The sequence below is a fragment of the Xenopus tropicalis genome, chromosome 2, assembly GCF_000004195.4.
Source record: "Xenopus tropicalis strain Nigerian chromosome 2, UCB_Xtro_10.0, whole genome shotgun sequence".
Classification (NCBI taxonomy): domain Eukaryota; kingdom Metazoa; phylum Chordata; class Amphibia; order Anura; family Pipidae; genus Xenopus; species Xenopus tropicalis.
In genome coordinates this window covers 67,287,684-67,305,563 of record NC_030678.2, presented here as the reverse complement: position 1 = coordinate 67,305,563, position 17,880 = coordinate 67,287,684, and the positions used below count along the sequence as shown (strand labels likewise).

The 17,880-nt window shown below is 39.6% G+C and overlaps 1 protein-coding gene across 5 annotated transcripts in view; it reads right to left on the bottom strand.

Moving 5' to 3' along the window:
- Positions 1–17,880, bottom strand: part of mdm4 (MDM4, p53 regulator) — a 162,978-nt gene that overhangs the window by 41,738 nt on the left and 103,360 nt on the right. For 4 of the 5 annotated variants that reach the window (XM_012953455.3, XM_018089546.2, NM_001142245.1 and 1 more), the window contains 2 exons: positions 16,735–16,796; positions 15,966–16,062 (listed from right to left, as the gene is read on the bottom strand). The exons of the other annotated variant lie outside the window; for it this stretch is intronic. In XM_012953455.3, coding sequence (XP_012808909.1) covers positions 15,966–16,062; positions 16,735–16,796 — 159 coding nt within the window. The remainder of the gene's footprint in view (positions 1–15,965; positions 16,063–16,734; positions 16,797–17,880) is intronic. 5 annotated transcript variants of the gene reach the window in all.

Here is a 17,880-nt window from a genome sequence, read left to right as displayed (position 1 = left end):
GCTTGCCAAGTCCTGATACAAAAGCACAATACAAAGATGTGGCTGATACAAAGTTCTGGCTGCATCTACTGACATACACTTGGGCACCCTGAGAAATCTGTTGTCCCAGAGGTTACAATGTATTGTTTATAAAGGTGGCCATACACGCACCGATAATATTGTATGAAACCTCGTTTCGTACGATATTTGGTGCGTGTATGGTATGTCGGCGAGTCGACCGATATCGCAGGAAGCTGCTGATATTGGCCAACTCGCCGATCGGACCAGTTTGAAAATTTTGATCGGGCGCCATAGAAGGCGCCTGACCAAAATCTCCCTTCAGCGCTGAATCGGCAGAAGGAGGTAGAAATCCTATTGTTTCTACCTCCTTACCTGCCGATTCAGCCCTGAATGGTGTGTGGCGGATCTGACGATGTTTCATGCGACCGATGGTCGCACGAAACATCGTGAGATCGCCACGTGTATGGCCAGCTTAAGCATAAAAAAATGCCCATATTTAAATTATAAGGATATAAAGCATAAGTGTTTAATCTGCACTCCTGCTGTCTCCAGGCCATACGAGATCCCAGGCCATTGGATACTTATGTTTATTATTTATTTATATGTATTTATTTTAGTCAGTTCCACTAGTTTTTTCTTATAAAAGTTTATGTTGCTTTTATTAAAAACTAAAAGTGAAATTAAAAAGTCCTTGAATTTTTAATCAAAAAGTCATTTGATTTGTATAATGGTTTTGGCTATTCATATTGTTTATAGCTAAAAGTGAATTATTTATAACTATGGGGGTGGGGGAGGCACAATGTCCTATTATTCTGACATTGTCACTTATAGTTTACCTATCTCTTGTGTTCCCAACCTGTTATTACTCAGCTATTGCATGGGACAGGAAGTCAGTGTAACAAGAAGGGAGAGTAAAAGGAAGTAAAGCCAGTATCGTCAGTTAAGGCTTAAAGGACATGTAAAGCCTACATTTGCCTACAATGTATATCAGTTGGGCATATCTGCCACACCCAAATGGCATTATTTGTATTGCATATATCCCCTCCGTTTGCTATCACATTTTCCGAAAGCAAATAGCAGCTTTCACCTGGTGGCCATTTTTCCTCTGATACATAATCAGATACATTTAAATCTGCAAACAGCATATACACACATAAGGGTTGTTTCACTAAAGGTCGATAAGTTTCATCGCACGTTTTTTGCGTTAAAATAGACGCGACAATTAGCGCGTGATTAACTACAGTATTACCGCGTGCGTTAAGTCGCATATCGCAAGCGTTAAATTTCGCGCTACCGCATGTGTTAATTTGCGCGCAGAAATGAATACGAACGCATGATTCACAAACACACAGACGTGCTAAATATTGCATTAGGCTATGCGAAAATGAACACCTACTTGAAGCAGGCGGTAATTATAGAAAAGTCCAGTTAATGAGCTTTTGGCAATAAAATATGGACTTTGCAGTGTGATTTATTCAAGTAGGTGTACGAAAATAATGGCATTAGCATGGTACTATAGCGGCGCATATTTTGTCACGACAAATACATTACACGTTATATTTTGGCGACTATTCCAACATTACACCGTTGTAATCTCGTGATAGGCGCGACTTGCGGCCATTTTGTCTCAGAGCCTGCAGTGACACAGAGAGCCAACATGCCTGGGGTATCAGAGCTCCGACTAGTGGAGAGGCGATACATCTGCCGCTACCTCCTGCACGAATCCTATGACAGGCAGCCGCTGGGGATTGTAAGGGTCCATGAAAGAAAGAGGGCAATCCTCCGAGGCTGATGCAGAGGTTAGAACAACGTTTTGCCCTCCAAATGGACCTCAGACTTCTCCAGCGGATATGGTCGGATATTAAGCGCAGGAGTCCAGATTTAGTTGCTGAAATAGCAGAAGGTAATTATTGTACTTTATTAGGGTTTTAAAGAATACGTTTAATAATATATATATATATATATATATATATATATATATATATATATATATATATATATATATATATATATATATATATATAATTAGATATGGTACCCTCACAGCAGGACATTGGGGAAGAAAAACAGAATTTACCAAAGCTTGCCAGTTGCTTGGATTTCCATCTTATCATTACTATCCTTACTTAGTATGGCAGCCTTAGCCTTCCCAAACTTGCCTGACAGTTAAAAATACAACTTAGCAGTAGCCCTGGCTAACAATGTCTGTGTGTCCTTTGTATTGATGTGAGGGTTCACAGGGGGAGGGGTCATTGAGGGGCGTGGGAGGAGGGGGGCCCAAAAAATGTTCTTGTGAGGGGCCCCGTTATTTATGATGGTGGCCCTCTGTGTATGAATGTATATATATATGTATAATATATTTAAATAACATCTTGCAATACTATCTCACAGAACTTCAGCTGGATGTAGTGCCTCATCCAGAGTCCCAACCACAGGCACCCGAGGCCCCACAGGCACCCGATGCCCAACAGGCACCCGAGGCCCCACAGGCACCCAAGCTCCAACAGGCTGCAGAGTCCCCCCAGCTACACCACCAGCCCCGGACTCTCCCCAGGCCAAACACTGGGCACCAGGTCCTCCTGCGGACGAGGGACCCTCACGACAGACCGAAGATGTGGGGACCCAAACACCACCTGGGTGGACTGACGCCACACTTCGGTCAGTGCAGGAGGACCTGGACACCATCAAGGACCAGTTGGCCCAGCTCCAGAGGAACATGGCCCAGCTACAGCAGGATATGGGGGAAATCAAGGCCAGCAAGGCCAAAGTTTTTTTTTTTTTTTAAATCTTTTAAATTTTTTAAAAATTTTAGTGTTAAAATAAAAGTTGTTAGTTTTCTACTTTTGAACTGGGTAATGTCTAATTATTTTGCCTTCATTGATATGGTATTCTATACTTTCATGTAGTTTCTCTCCACTCTTACATTTAGCAGTAACAGCATCAATATGTTATATGGTTTAAATGTTTGCAAATATTCTGGCGACAATTTTGTCTTTAGGCCATTTTGCTGAATAGTAAAGCTTGCGTTAATTAGTACGTAGCGTATTTTCTGGCGAGTGTGATAACTGCCAATCAAATGTTGTGTTGCCAGAATAATTGCAATATTATGTGCTACTAAATTTAAGCCACTTTAGTAAACGGACCCCTTACTAAAATGTCCCCCCCCCCCTATTTACTGGCCTAATTTGATGTTGTACTACATTACATAAGTTGCGCACATAATAGGCATGCCATACATACATTACATAAAGGAAGTAGGAAAGAAGCCAAAAAGTAAAGACAGTAAGGAAAATACCGCGTGTGCATTAGCGCGCATGCGAAAAGTAGCGCACACGTTATTTAGCGAGACTAAAATATCGCATGCAGTATTGCGCGTAAATTAACGCAAGTATGCTTATAGTGAATCGTGCATTAAGTCGCGAAAATTTAGACGCAATAAAAATTTTAACGCACGCTATAAATAGCGCACGTTTTAACGCGTGAATCAGCCCTAAAGTCTCTTATTCGGTATACATTTCATCAAGAATACAGGCTCACAAAGACAGAGCTGTCTCTGATAAATGTTCTGCTTTGTTTGAGCTGAGCTCAGGAGAGGAGGTTAGGAGAAAAAAGTTGAAGCAGACAGCTAGAGCTGAGGTTCTATGGGAACCAACAATGCCATCTCTTTACTGGCTGCTAGACTGGAGGGCATCTGAGTTTAGAACAACTGAGCATGCCTGGCAAGCCAGAAATCAAAGCAAATTCCTGAGGGGGGAGACGAGTGGGTTACAGGAGGAGAAGGAATTCTAAGTGATTAAGGAGATGTTGCAGCCTTACTAACCTCTGGACAACCAGTGTGGCAGGTAGTGAAAGATTTCAAAGAGGCTGTTGACTGATTAAATTAATGTGTGTGGGGTTTACATGTCCTTTAATCTGCAGACCTTTAGAGACCTGAGTCTTCATGCATATTACCCCACTGAAGGCATTCTGTGTAAGTTTCAGGGGTGTGCCCCTTTGTCAGATGATACAACAAGGTGTGAACATACATGTTAAGGGAATACTGTCATTGGAAAACATGTTTCCTTCAAAACGCATCAATTAATATCTGCAGCAGAATCCTGCACTGAAATCAGTTTTTCAAAAAAACTTTTTATATTTAATTTTGATCTTTTACATGGGGCTAGCCATATTCTTCATTTCCCAGGGTGTCGCAGCCATGTAGCCTGTGCTGTAATAAACTTCAGTCTCTCAATACTGCTGCACTGCAAGCTAGAGTGATATCAATAATATTTACAAGGGTATATAGTTCTAAGCTTTACAAGTAGAAGGTTGCTTACCCATTGTAAGCTCAGACTCAGGCACTTCATAATTCCTTTCCAGTATTTTTGGATCTGAGAGTATGACCAAATGTGATAGAAGTCAGCTTGGATAGTCTGACATTGGGGGCATGCTGAGGTTCTATTAGGGTAAATTTTGTTCAGTCTAACAGGAGTATATTAAAATTGATGCAGTATTTTAAAGTTTAACAATCTATCTCTATTAGATATTAAGAATGTATATGCAGATTCTGTAGCCTCTTCCCATGGTTCCTTAGTAATAGCAGGAATGAATTGACGCCATTTATTAAGTGCTCCGCTAAAAAGGGACTCAATTCTAACTTGCAATGCTCTATATAGGTTGGATACCAGTTTCTTAGGATTGGGATTTCTGAGTATAGAATCAATGGAGTAGGTCTGATACAAATCGGGCCTTGAATGCATGTTTTAATTGCATATATCTAAACTGGTCAACTCAATGGCCTTGTAGTTGTTCTGAAAGCTGCTATAAGGACTTTAGAGTACAGGTATGGGACCCATTATCCAGAATGCTCGGGACCAAGGGTATTCCGGATAAGGGGTCTTTCCGTAATTTGGATCTCCATACCTTAAGTCTGCTAAAAAATCAATAAAACATTAATTAATCCCAATAGGATTGTTTTGCATCCAATAAGGATTATTTATATTTTAGTTGGGATCAAGTACAAGGTACTGTTTTATTACTACAGAGAAAAAGGAAATCAGTTTTAAAATTCTGAATTATTTGATTAAAATGGAGTCTATGGGAGACGGGCTTTCCATAATTCGGAGCTTTCTGGATAACGGGTTTCCGGATAAGGGGTCCGATACCTGTACCATAATCCAGGATTTCTCCAAACATTTTAAGTCTAATTCAAGGCCAATATATAAGATATTTCAAGTAACCAAAGTGTGTACAATGGGAATTATCCCATATTGGCGTATGTGGAGCCAGGAAATAGGAAGTTAATTTAGCCATTTTCCTGGATATTTGCCAGGAGTGATGTGTTACTTCTAGTACCGGAGGAAGAGGTTTGGAATTTCGGAATTTACACAGGGGACTGTGAGTCAGTGACTCCAGTGACCCTAAAATCGAGGCCAGTAATGGCATGTTGGGGTCTTCTGCATCCGGAAGGAACCAGGAATGTAGAAAGTTAGGCCGCAATATAGTATAAATATAAGTCTGGTAAATGGAGACCTCCTCTGTCTAGAGGTGCAGTAAGAGACCGCCTGGAAAATCTCAGTTGTTTGCCCGCCCAAAGGAAGGAGGCAATAATTCCATTAGCTTTGGTAAAGAATGATTTGGGAATTGAGGTAGGTGAATTTCGAAAAAAATATAAAAATTTTGGAACGAATAGCATTTTAAATACATTTATTCTTCCCCATAATATAAGGGGGGAAGGCCCTGCCGGGCAGTAATTGTAGAAGTGAGGTTTGTGATTAAAAGATTGAAGTTAAGCATCTAAAATTGGTGATGTATTAGGGATACAATAACACCTAAATATTTAATATCATCCGCCCAGGCTAATTGATTAGTAGTTGGTCTAGATATAATAGGTATTGTGTCAATTGGCATTATTTGGGATTTGTCCCGATTTACCCGTAGTCCTGATTAGGTACCAAAATATTGGACAATCTGTAGAATTTAATTAGATTAATAAGATGTCCTCAGCATACAGGGCTATTCATTCCTCTACGTTTTGAAATTTTATTCCATTTATATTGGTAGAGTGTCTAATGGCTATTGCTAAAGGTTCTATTGCAATGGCAAACAGTAGTGGGTAAAGGGGGTACTCTTGGTTGTTCCCCTGTGTAGGTTAAAAGGTGGTGAAATGAGGTTGTTCACTCTAATCTGAGCCCTAGGAGCTTTATATAAACCCATGATATAAACTTTGGGAGACCCTAAAGGCATTTGGATGCAGTCCAAACGTAAGTTAAGCAAGGGTTTTATTGTTCTTTTCTCCCTGATCAAATACCCGTTGGGCTGCATATAAAAGTTTTTTTCATTTGTCAGGGTTGTATAGGAGAGCTCTATTTTTTGTTGGGCCCTAATAAGGTTACTGTGGGCTTCATCAGATGGGTTTCTTGCATAGGTATGTTCCTCAAAGTGATACGGATTTTCAGTTTCTCTACAAGCTTGTTTTGCTGTACTGTACATAATAGCATTTGTCAGATTTCCCCTGGTTACCGCCTTAGAGGTTTCCCAACTGACTGATATAGTAGCAGTGCCATCACTGCAGTAATTTTTGTAGTCTCTGGAGTTAATTCCTCTCACTAGAGTATTAGCCAACCAAATGGGACTGAGTCTCCAAAGTTTGGAGGAAGGGATCTGAACTAGTCTTAATTGAAGCAATAAAGGGGAATGATCAGAGAATGCTCGGGAAAGGTATGTGATTTTGTCCACCGGAGCTAGCACTGGGGAATCAAATGCTAAAATCAATATGAGATAGTGTTTTCTGAGAGGTGGAATGACATGAATATTGGACGGAGTTAGGGTGTTTCCATCTCCAAATTTCGGTAAGATTCATGTTGACTGCCCAGGTAGCTATTGGTGAGTTTAACTTATCCAAGTAAGGATGTAGTTGGGAATTAAAATCTCCCACAATATAGAGAGAAGGGCCAGAGGGAGGTCTCCTATTTTTGAAAAAATTGCCTCCAGAGTATCTAAATTACCTTGGGGGGGGGGGAATTATATATATTGACAATCTTGATTGGGACAGAATTAATTTTAATTTGTAGTATCACATACCTTCCCTGTGCATAAAGGCATACATTAGGTTTTTCTGAATAAGAATAGCTACTCCTCTTGCATGGGAGGAGAATGGTTCATGGAAATGATGAGCTAGCCAAGAATTTGGGAGCCCAGTAACAGAATTACTGATGGGGTATGTCATGCTGCAGCAGTAAGGTCCAGCATAGAAAGGGTTAGGCTTTCAATTTAGACAGTATCTTTGGAATCCACATTTGAGGGAAACCCCTCAAAGTAATGGGTAATTCACTAATACCCCCTAAACGACACTGAAGACGGACTGTCTGGCTAGGGACTGAGGTGTGAAGAGACAGACAGGGCAAAGCAGACAGGGCATCGCAAAGCAAAACTTTTATGGCTGAATAAAAGTGTATCACGGGGGGTAAGTTGGTTGGTAAGTTGATAAGTTGGTTAATGAGAATGGGGAAAAAGCAGAAATTTTGAACTCTTATTTTTCATCGTCTATACATCTGAGGAGCTAGCTAATGAAGGCTTCCCTTTTAATATGCCCAGTTCTAGTAATTTAGCTACTGACGCATGGTCACTCAGGAGGAAATTCAAAAGAGACTTGAACATGTAAAGGTAAACAAAGGTCCAAGACCGGATAGGATTCATCCCAGGGTATTAAATGAGCTTAGCGCTGTGATTGCCAAGCCTCTTCACATAATTTTTCAGGATTCGTGGAGGTCTGACATGGTGCGGATAGACTGGCGAATTGCTAATGTGGTGCAGTTATTTAAAAGGGGATCCCACTTAAATATGCACCTGTCCACATTTGGTAGAAATAATATAAATGCAAACTATCTACTGAATGAATGGTAGTTTGTTGGGGGTATCCTTAACCCTTTCCCTGCCAAGACCGTAGGTACTACGTCTTTTAAAAAAAAAGCAGTTTCCTGCTAACGACGTAGTACCTAGGTTCTTTCTCCTTGAGCGCTTCTCTCTGCATCGGCGGCAAAAGCCGCCGGTGCAGAGAGACAGATGTGCCCCCAACCCCTTCGGCAAAGAGCCGAGGGGGTTGGGGGGGATGGTCCTGCGATGCGATTGTTGCAGGACCATCCTACAAGCAGCAGATGCGATCGCATCGCATCTGCTGCTTGTACAGCTTCCTGCTTCCCCCCCCAGAGCCGCCTCCCCCCTACTTCCTCGGCGACTGCAGGAAGGAGAAGCAGGGAACCGATCTGACCTTCAGACAGGTAAGTGTGACTTTATTTTTAGTTATACACACTTTTACACACACTTACACACATTTATATACATTTATACACACATACAACACAATTTAGCACAGGTTTTTTGTTTTTTTTTTCCACTTAGCACACTTATATACACTCATATACACTCATATACACACTGTCACACAACTTTTACATGTGCACATGTATACACAAACTCACAAAAACTTATTAAAACTTTTTTTTTTTTTTATTTCCCCCAAAAACTGTTTATTTTGACAGCGTGACTATTGGATCAGATATTCTGACCACTAATTATGCTGTCGTGTGACTTATTTTGTTGTTTCATTGATTTGCACATTTTTATCCCTATATTAGTATTCCTGATCTGTTTTAGCGTAGCTTTGCCATGTGTAACTTTGGTGTACAAAAATAACTTTACCTATTTTGAATTCATCAGAATGTGTACTTTCCAAAAATATATGGTTTTCTGGGGGTCCCTGTGTAGTTTGGGGGTCTTACTGCATATAATAGGCTGTCAGGGGGCTCTGTGTGCAAAAGCTGAGCTGGCAGGTGAGAAATCCTTATGCGCTATTTTCATTTTGGGGTCAGTACATACCGCAGACTTTGGTATATCTATGCATATTGGGCATCAATCTGTTCAGTAGGCCTCTGGTGTTCCTATTAGGGGTGAGCTGCCTTTGTACGCAAGAAATTGTGTGAGATAAATGCGGCAAACTGCAATATTTTTATGTGATTTTCTGAAATGTCATAAAAACCGCTAGCTTTAGGAAAGCTTTGCAGATTGGTACTTTGGTGTAGAAAGGACTCTTTACCCTTGTTGGATTTGTCAGAATGTGTACTTTCCAAAAATATAGGGATTTTAGGGGTCACCCTACATTTCTGCAGCTTCTACCCCTCATAAAACTGCCATGTGTTTATGAATTAGGTAAAGATAAGCCATGAAATTAGTGTGCACAAGGTATATTTGGGGGTCTCTAAGTGCCATGTGCTTTGATAAACCTATGTACAGTGGGCATCAAACTGTTCAGTAGACCTCTGGAGTTCATATTTAGGGTGTTTTATCTTGGTACCTAATGACCTGTAAAAAATAAGATGCTGTATAGTGGAAGTTTTGAGGTGATTTGTGGAAATGCCATAAAAATCATCAAACTTAGGAAAGCTTTATGGCTTGGTACTTTGGAGTAGAAAGACATGGGTACCCATTTTAGATTCGGGGGAATGTGTACTTTCCAAAAATATATGACTTTCTGGTGTGAATGTACTTTTTACTAGCATTATCCCACATATAATGATGTAAATTTATTGATTTTGTAGAAGCTGAAATGATAGATCATATGGGGGTATGTTCTCATTGGGGCCCCTACATGCCACATACTTAGGTAAACCTATACATATTGGGCATCAAACTGTTAAGTGGGCCCCTGGCGTTCATATTTAGGGTGTTTTATCTTGGTACCTAATGCTATGTGGGAGATAAGATGCTGGAAACTGGAAGCTTTGAGTGGATTTTTGGAAATGTTATCAAAATTGCCAACTTTAGGAAAGCTTTGCGGCTTGGTACTGTGGAGTAGAAAGACATGGGTACCCATTTTAGATTCGGGGGAATGTGTACTTTCCAAAAATATATGGCTTTCTGGGGTGAATTTACTTTTTACTAGCATTATCCCACATGTAATGATGTAAATGTTGATTTTGCAGAAGCTGAAATGACAGTACATATGGGTGTATGTTCACATTGGGGCCCCTACATGCCACATACTTCGCTAAACCTATACATATTGGGCATCAAACTGTTCAGTGGGCCCTGGCATTCATATTGAGGGTGTTTTATTTGGTTACTTAATGACCTTTAGGAGTTAAGATACTATAGACTGGAAGCTTTGAAGCGATTTTAAAAAAATTTCACAAATTTTGATAAAAACCAATAACTTTAGGAAAGCATTGCGACTTGATAGCTTGGAGTAGACAGACAGTTGTGCTTATTCTGGATTCCCCAGAATCTCTTCTTTCTAAAAATGTAAAATTTTCTGGGATAAACTTTCTGTTAGCGGAATTTTTGGCCTTAAAATCTAAAGTATGCAGCTTTCTGGAGCAGTGCTTTGGAAATTTGGTAGTGTACTGCTGGGAGTTTTTGACCTATACATGTGAGAAATCTCCATAAAACTATATATATTTGGTATTGGCACGTTCAGGAGACATGGGACTTTCCAAATCAGGTGTATTTTCATGCATAAAATAATTTTTGTTTCTGGTATGTGTGTTTATATTATGGAAAATATAATTTTTTAAAATTTAGACATTTAGAAGCCTATATCTTGTTACAAAATTGGAATTACACAAAAATTCTACCATATTTTAAAAGCTTAGGTTGTCCTGAAAAAAAACAATATATTGTTTTCCTGGGTAAACTAAAAGTTCCCCCAAGGAAAGGCCCCTAAAGTGAAACAGTGCAAAATGTTCAAAAACTGTCTGGCAGTAGAAGTTCCGCTTTGTTCAAAACGGCTGGCAGTGAAAGGGTTAATGGAGAAGGATCTAGGGGTTTTTGTAAATAACAAGTTGTCTAATTCCAGGCAGTGTCATTCTGTGGCTACTAAAGCAAATAAAGTGCTGTCTTGTATAAAAAAGGGCATTGACTCAAGGGATGAGAACATAATTTTGCCTCTTTATAGGTCCCTGGTAAGGCCTCACCTTGAGTATGCAGTGCAGTTTTGGGCTCCAGTCCTTAAGAAGGATATTAATGAGCTGGAAAGACGTGCAACTAAACTGGTAAAGGGGATGGAAGATTTAAGCTATGAGGTTAGACTGTCGAGGTTGGGGCTGTATTCTCTGAAAGAGAGGCGCTTGCGAGGGTGAGAGAGGACGCAGAGGAGAAGCACTATACAGGGCAGGACTGCTGAACCCAGAAACGACACTGCAGGTCGGGAACAGGGAAAGAAAAAGGAGCAGCCACCTGATCCATACCAGTGACTCCTGACATGCGCATCCTATACTCTGTTTGTGAGTGTATTGGGAAGTTTTATTTATATTAAAGTATTTAAGTTTTTACACATATGGCGTATGCATTTATCCCACAGTAAGTGCACAGAAGGGGAAGGGAAGCGGAAAGGTCGTGGAATTAACCTAAAGTTGCTAAAGTTGGAAATTTACCTATGTGAAGTGGTTCCTAATACTGCCTGAAATTAAGAGGTGGGAAAGCAGAGAGTCGTGAGCTACAAGTGAACCAATTGGATGCCATATAAACCCAAGGGGGTCTGTAAGTAGATTGGCAATCGGAAAGGGATATCACAACTGGGCACAAAAGGGTGATATAAGTAAAAGTCATCACTGGTGTTAAAAAGCACATGAGAGTGCACTTTGTGAAGTAATAACAGTATTACACTATATTTTTTTTTTTCTTTCTTTTTTTTCTTCTTTTCCTCATAAGACCTCATCGCTAAGTCTAAAGCAGAAGAGGGCACTTTGGAGTTATTTATTGGACATGATTACTTTGTAAAAATACATTAGAGAGGATTATAGGCAGATAGGGGGTGTTGTGTTTTCCCATAAAAGTGATCAATGCACCAGAGGCCACCCCTTTAGATTAGAGGAACAGAGCTTCCATTTGAAGCAGCGTAGGTGGTTTTTCATGGGCAGTGAGGTTGTGGAATGCCCTTTCTAGTGATGTGGTAATGGCAGATTCTGTTAATGCCTTTAAGAGGGGCCTGGATGAGTTCTTGAACAAGCATAGTATCCAAGGCTATTGTGATACTAATATCTACAGTTAGCATTAGTGGTTGTATATATAGTTTATGTATGTGAGTATATAGATTGGTAAGTATAGGTTGCGTGTGCTGGGTTTACTTGGAAGGGTTGAACTTGATGGACTCTGGTCTTTTTTCAACCCTATGTAACTAAATGAATCAACAAGGTAACTAAATTATCATACTTGTGATACAGTGGAGTGGTCGATCTCAGGGCAGATTCTTAGTTAATATTTCTTTAGGCCCATAAAATAAATCTTTTACTAAAGATAAAAATCATGGCGCCCAGCCATTAGCTGGCTCCCCACAGACTCCAAACACTCCCGTGTTGTGATGATTCATCTTGGGATTATTCAATATTCTGATAAAACCAGTATAATATATATTAGGCCTGGTGTGTGTGCTGTCTATGAAAAGAGAATTCCATAATTTTGTTGAATACCTATAAGTATTTGAGGCTAGCTGGAAAATAAAAATGTCTCCAGAACAGCCAGTTACCAACTGGTGACCCTCCCTCACCTTTCTCATTGGATGGGGGGCGTGATCTACCTTGTAACCTGTATTTCAATGTCCCTGACAACTGGGAAAATATATGCCTTTGGGGACCGAGCTGCTTCGGGAGGTATATGTTGCTATTTCTTCCATCCCCCCGGAACAGGAATCACATAGGACCATTCTATTGGTGATGTATGTAGGTTTCTGCATTTTTATCCCTTTTTAGAACTGTTTGCAACCTGTATGTCATTTTGTAACTAACTGTTTTTATACAATATATGCACTGTCCACTTTGGATTATTAAATATAACATTTAATAAGTTTGTCTTTGCTGCTCTAAATGAACCTTTTTGCCTTAAGCGGAGCGTGTATGTGTGCAACAGAACATCTAGACTTGGGTGCTTGCGGCCTTAAAAACATGGCAGTGGCAGTTTTTAAGTTTTGGCGGGTTGAAGTTAAAAGGAGAAGGAAAGGCTAAGTCACTTGGGGGTGCCAAAATGTTAGGCACCCCCAAGTGACTTACATGACCTACCTTGTACCCCGGGCTGGTGCCCCCGTTAGGAGAAAACAGCACCAGCCCGGGGCACCTGTAGACACCGCTTCCTCCTTCCTTTGCGCGCTGCTGCCGAAATCCGTGGGCCGGCGCATGCGCAGTAGAGTGAAAAGCCGACTTTAATGTTTAAGTTTGGCTGTTCACTCCACTGCGCATGCGCGCGCAAGCGAGGAGGAAGCAGGTAGCACCGGCAGCTGCCCCGGGCTGGTGCTGTTCTCTCCGTACGGGGGCACCAGCCCGGGGTACAAGGTAGGCGTTCTAAGTCACTTGGGGGTGCCTAACATTTTGGCACCCCCAAGTGACTTAACCTTTCCTTCTCCTTTAAGAGCTTGGGAAGCAGGGGCTGCAGTGGAGCGCCAGGCAGTGGTTTGCGGGGGGGGCAGGATTCTATATATGTAACTACATGTTGGCCTTCAGTTCCCTCGGTCAAGCCTGTAATGCGCAGATTAAATCTACGTTGTCTATTCTCTAAGTCGTCTACATGGGCTATAAGGTTGGCCTGTTGTAATTGTTGCACTTGCCTTTGTAATGGAGAGAAGGTATCCTCCAAAGTGCTATGAAAGAGATAGGTTGACCAGTAGCTTCAGCAATCTTAGCCGATAAAGCAGATTTGGATTCTATTATTGCAGACATGAGAATTTGAAGTGTGGGCTCGGGAGATTCACCAGCAAATTGTTGGTGGTTGAATCCGAGACTCGGGTATCGTGGCATCTTCTTCACCACTGCCATCTTGGCAGAAAAACTTTTGGACGCCATCGGATTTCGTTTTAGGAAGATTCTTTGGTGGCATAGTAGCTGTTTAGGCAGTGTGATATGCGGATCCGCAAAAATAGGCTTAAAGGAACTGTAACACAATTTTTTTACATTCAAAATATCCCTTCTATATACTTTCATTATCAAATATATCATACAAAAATTTCAACAGCAGTAGTAGTTTTTCTTAGAAATCTTACTTTAGCACTGATTTAGAGAGAGCAGGCAGCAGTTCTCGCACCACGCTTCCGTTCCGCTCCCCCCTCCCTCTTCATGCAGGCACACACAGCGCTACTTCAAACAGCGATGCAGACTTATCTGTAAAGAAGAAACGGTACGTCTCTAATCCCCTCTCCTCTCCTCGCCCCAACTGCTAATAGCCCATAAATCACACAAAACGGACTCTGAAGAATGCAGCATTTAACTTCCGGATTAAACCGGAAGTCGCCGTATCGCCTTTTCAAGCTCTGCACAGTAAGGCATTGGTAATGTAATTTATTTTGAAACCATGTAGAGTATTGAATTTTTTTAAATGCTACATATCTTAATAAAGTATTTAGAAGGGATATGTCAAAAGTTATTTTTTTGTGTTACTGTTCCTTTAAGACCACAGTGAAGTCTTAAAGAATAGAGAGTTAGAAAGGAAGCAGTCTCTAAATGTGTCTTTATCCATTCACATCCTGGCCACGCCCCTACCACACATATTTCTACTACCAAAAAATACACCGCCTGATTTATTTATACACTGCCATGAAATATGTATGCACTAACTTAATTTTGGGGTCTCCAAATGCCAGATACTTTGGCAATCCTATCCCCAATGGGCATCACACTGTTCAATGGACCCTTGGGCTTTCATATTTAGGATGTTTTTCTTGGTACCTAATACTATGTGGGAGATAAGGTGCTTGAAATTGGAAGCTGAGAGAATTTTTAGGTATTTCATCAAAACCACCAAATTTGGGAAAGCATTGCGACTCCATACTTTGGAGTAGAAAGACATGGGCACCCATTTTGAATTCTCCCAAATGTGTACTTTCCAAAAATATATGGTTTTGGTGGGTCAATGTATTCTTAGTGTTTTTACTCTATAAAAAATGCAGTAAATGTGTTGAATTTTCAGTAGCTTAATTTTGGGGTCTCTAAATGCCAGACACTTTGTAATCCTATGCACAATGGGCATCGCATTATTCAGTGGACCCTTCACTTTCATATTTAGGATATTTTTTCTTGGTACCTAATGCTATGTGGGAGATAAGATACTTGAAAGTGGAAGCTTTGAGTCGATTTTTTTCGAATTTTCATAATTTTTTATAGAAGCTGCTAAGTTCAGAAAAGCATTGCTGTTTAGCACTTACCCATAGTTACCCATTTTGTATTCAATAGAATGTGTAATTTTCAAAACTATATGTTTTCCTGGGGTAAACATAATCTTCATAACTATACATGAGGTATTGGCACATTCAGTAGATATGAGGCTTTCCGGATTAGTTGAGTGTGTCCATAAAATAAAATATTTTTTCAGGTATAAATCCCTATATCATGAAAAATATATATTTTTTTTTTATTCAGAGCAAACCCCCTCCCCAGGAAATTCTCTTAAAATGAGAGAGCACAAAATGTTTATAAAACATCTGGCACTGAGGGGGAACGGAAAGGTGAAATTCTGCTGGCACTTAAAGGTATAAGCTATGTTCATGCCTTGTTGTATTACCTGACAAAGGGGCGCGCCGGAAAAATTGAGTTACCTTGTTTGACTCATTAGACACGAGGGGCTAGTCCCCCTCTTGCATTGCCTTGAGTGCCAGTACCTATTTTGTTCTGCTTATAGTATTTAGTCGAGTCAATAATACTGCTGTTGTTCTTCAAATGCTGATTAGTATTTTCTTTGTATATTTGTATTTACAATTTCTCGCCATTTGTAATCAATTTCATTGTCACTTTGTGGTTCAAGACTTATTATGTATAGGTGTTTAGCTTTCTGTAAAAATAAATAGGCCATTCAGTGAGGCCAGTACACTTATGACACAAAAAATATTCCCTGAATTTCTCTCAAAGATTTTTTGCTTCAATAGAAGAATCCAATGGCAAAAAAGACATATGTTTCCACTTATTTGGGTAGCCAGTGGAAGAGAAGATCAAGAATGTTTAAAAAGTGCTCACCTTTTAAATGACTCTTGTTAAGTGAGGTACACACGTCATCACTAACACAATCATTTCTCTTGATATCTTCTGTGACTTCAGTTTTATTATTAAAACTCTAAAAATGTGAGAAAATGGATGGCCAAGAGTGAGCATTGTTTATATTTGCTTGAAAAAAATATTGCATCAGTTCTGTCCCAGCCACCTTTTTAGGTGTCATAGGTTTAATCCTTGACACCATTACATTAAAAAAAAAAAAATCAAAAGTTAAAAAATATTTGACAGATCTTGCCTTAATAACCTTAAAGTTTAGATTTGAACTGTGAAACAATGCAGACAATATTATAATTATATATATATTTTTATATTTTTTAATTATATATTGTATATATTAATATGTTGCATGAAAAAATTAGTGGGGAAAAAACTCTATTTCTGTGCTTTGGCTAAGTTTTCGATGAAACAGGCTTGTAATTAATAATTAGTGTGCTGACCCAAAAAACTTTTTTTTTTTTAATCAACCTGAACAAAAAATAATTATACATGCTGATCTATCAATGACAAAGAATTAATGTAGATTTAGATTAACAAGCTTGGTGGCTGGCAGCTCACACATTTCAGTGCAATTATAGCTGTGAGTAGAGTATTGTAGGAACAGAGAAGTTAACTCTGTCTCTGCTCCGTGGACTCCAGAGGAACCTGAACGGTTTAAAAGAAGGGTCTGGAGAACCGACGCTGGCAGGTACAGAGAAGGGGGCTCTGTACAAAGTCAAGAAACACCAGGTTTTACCTTCTCCAGTTCCAAACCGTGCGAAGCCAGCGATTTGTCTCTTGAAGGACTGTGACCAGCATCTGTTAGATGAATGAAAAAAAAAAAAAAAACCCTACCCCAGTAAAAAGCCTGGGTTGAGTTGGAGAAAGTCTGCTAAATCAGCTAAAGTTTACTGTAACATTAAGATAACTTCTGAAATACCTTATACCATGCCTGAAGCCGGAGACCTAAAAACTGACATTTCATAATCTACTAGGCCACTAAAAGGTATTACTTACTTTCTATTTTCCCCTTTTAATCAGCGGTATACTCTTGCTACTTCTAAACTTGTCAATAAAGTCTAAATTGTAGGAAATATAATTTAACAGTAACTGGTAATGAATTTTCCACAATAAAGTGGTCCTTACTACTTTATATACATATTATCTGTGTACCTATTATCCAAAAAGGCGAGGATATTTGGCATACATTAGCAGTTTTCAACAAATAAAGAATTTGCACCAAATAAAGCAATTAAGCTCTGTTAATGCTATTGCCATTTCTCATAGTGCTCTACTAAAACAATTTGCTTGCTTTTTTTTTTTTTTTTTTTTACTTATCTGTTTTTTTTTTTTGTACTTCATATTAAAAAACCAAGCAAGAATCAAAGATGGTGGCAAAACACAAAGTTTCAATGTAATCTTTTGCATGAAGTGGATTTTCGTTCAATCCAGATAAAAAGCTGCCAGTCAACTAGCAATTTAGATTTTAAACCTAGTAAACTTGAAACTTCAAGCATTTAGATCCCATACGTATAAGTGTCATTCTATGTGTCATCTATGCCATGTTTTCCAAAATACCTGTAGGAACAAAACTCTAGCTCCAGGTGCAGGCACATAAGGAAGCTTTTAGGAGCGCAGTGGCAGATTTATCCGCAGTTTGAGAGTGGGCCATGGGTGACAGTAGCCTTAAAGGAACAATAACTCCAAAAAATTAAAGAGCTTTAAAGTAATAAAAATATAATGCACTGTTGCCCTACACTGGTAAAACTGGTGTGTTTGCTTCAGTAACACTACTATAATTTATATAATAAGCTGCTGTGTAGCCACGGGGGCAGCCATTCAAGCTGCAAAAAAGGAGAAAAGGCACAGGATACATAGCAGATAACAGATAAGTTCTGTAGAG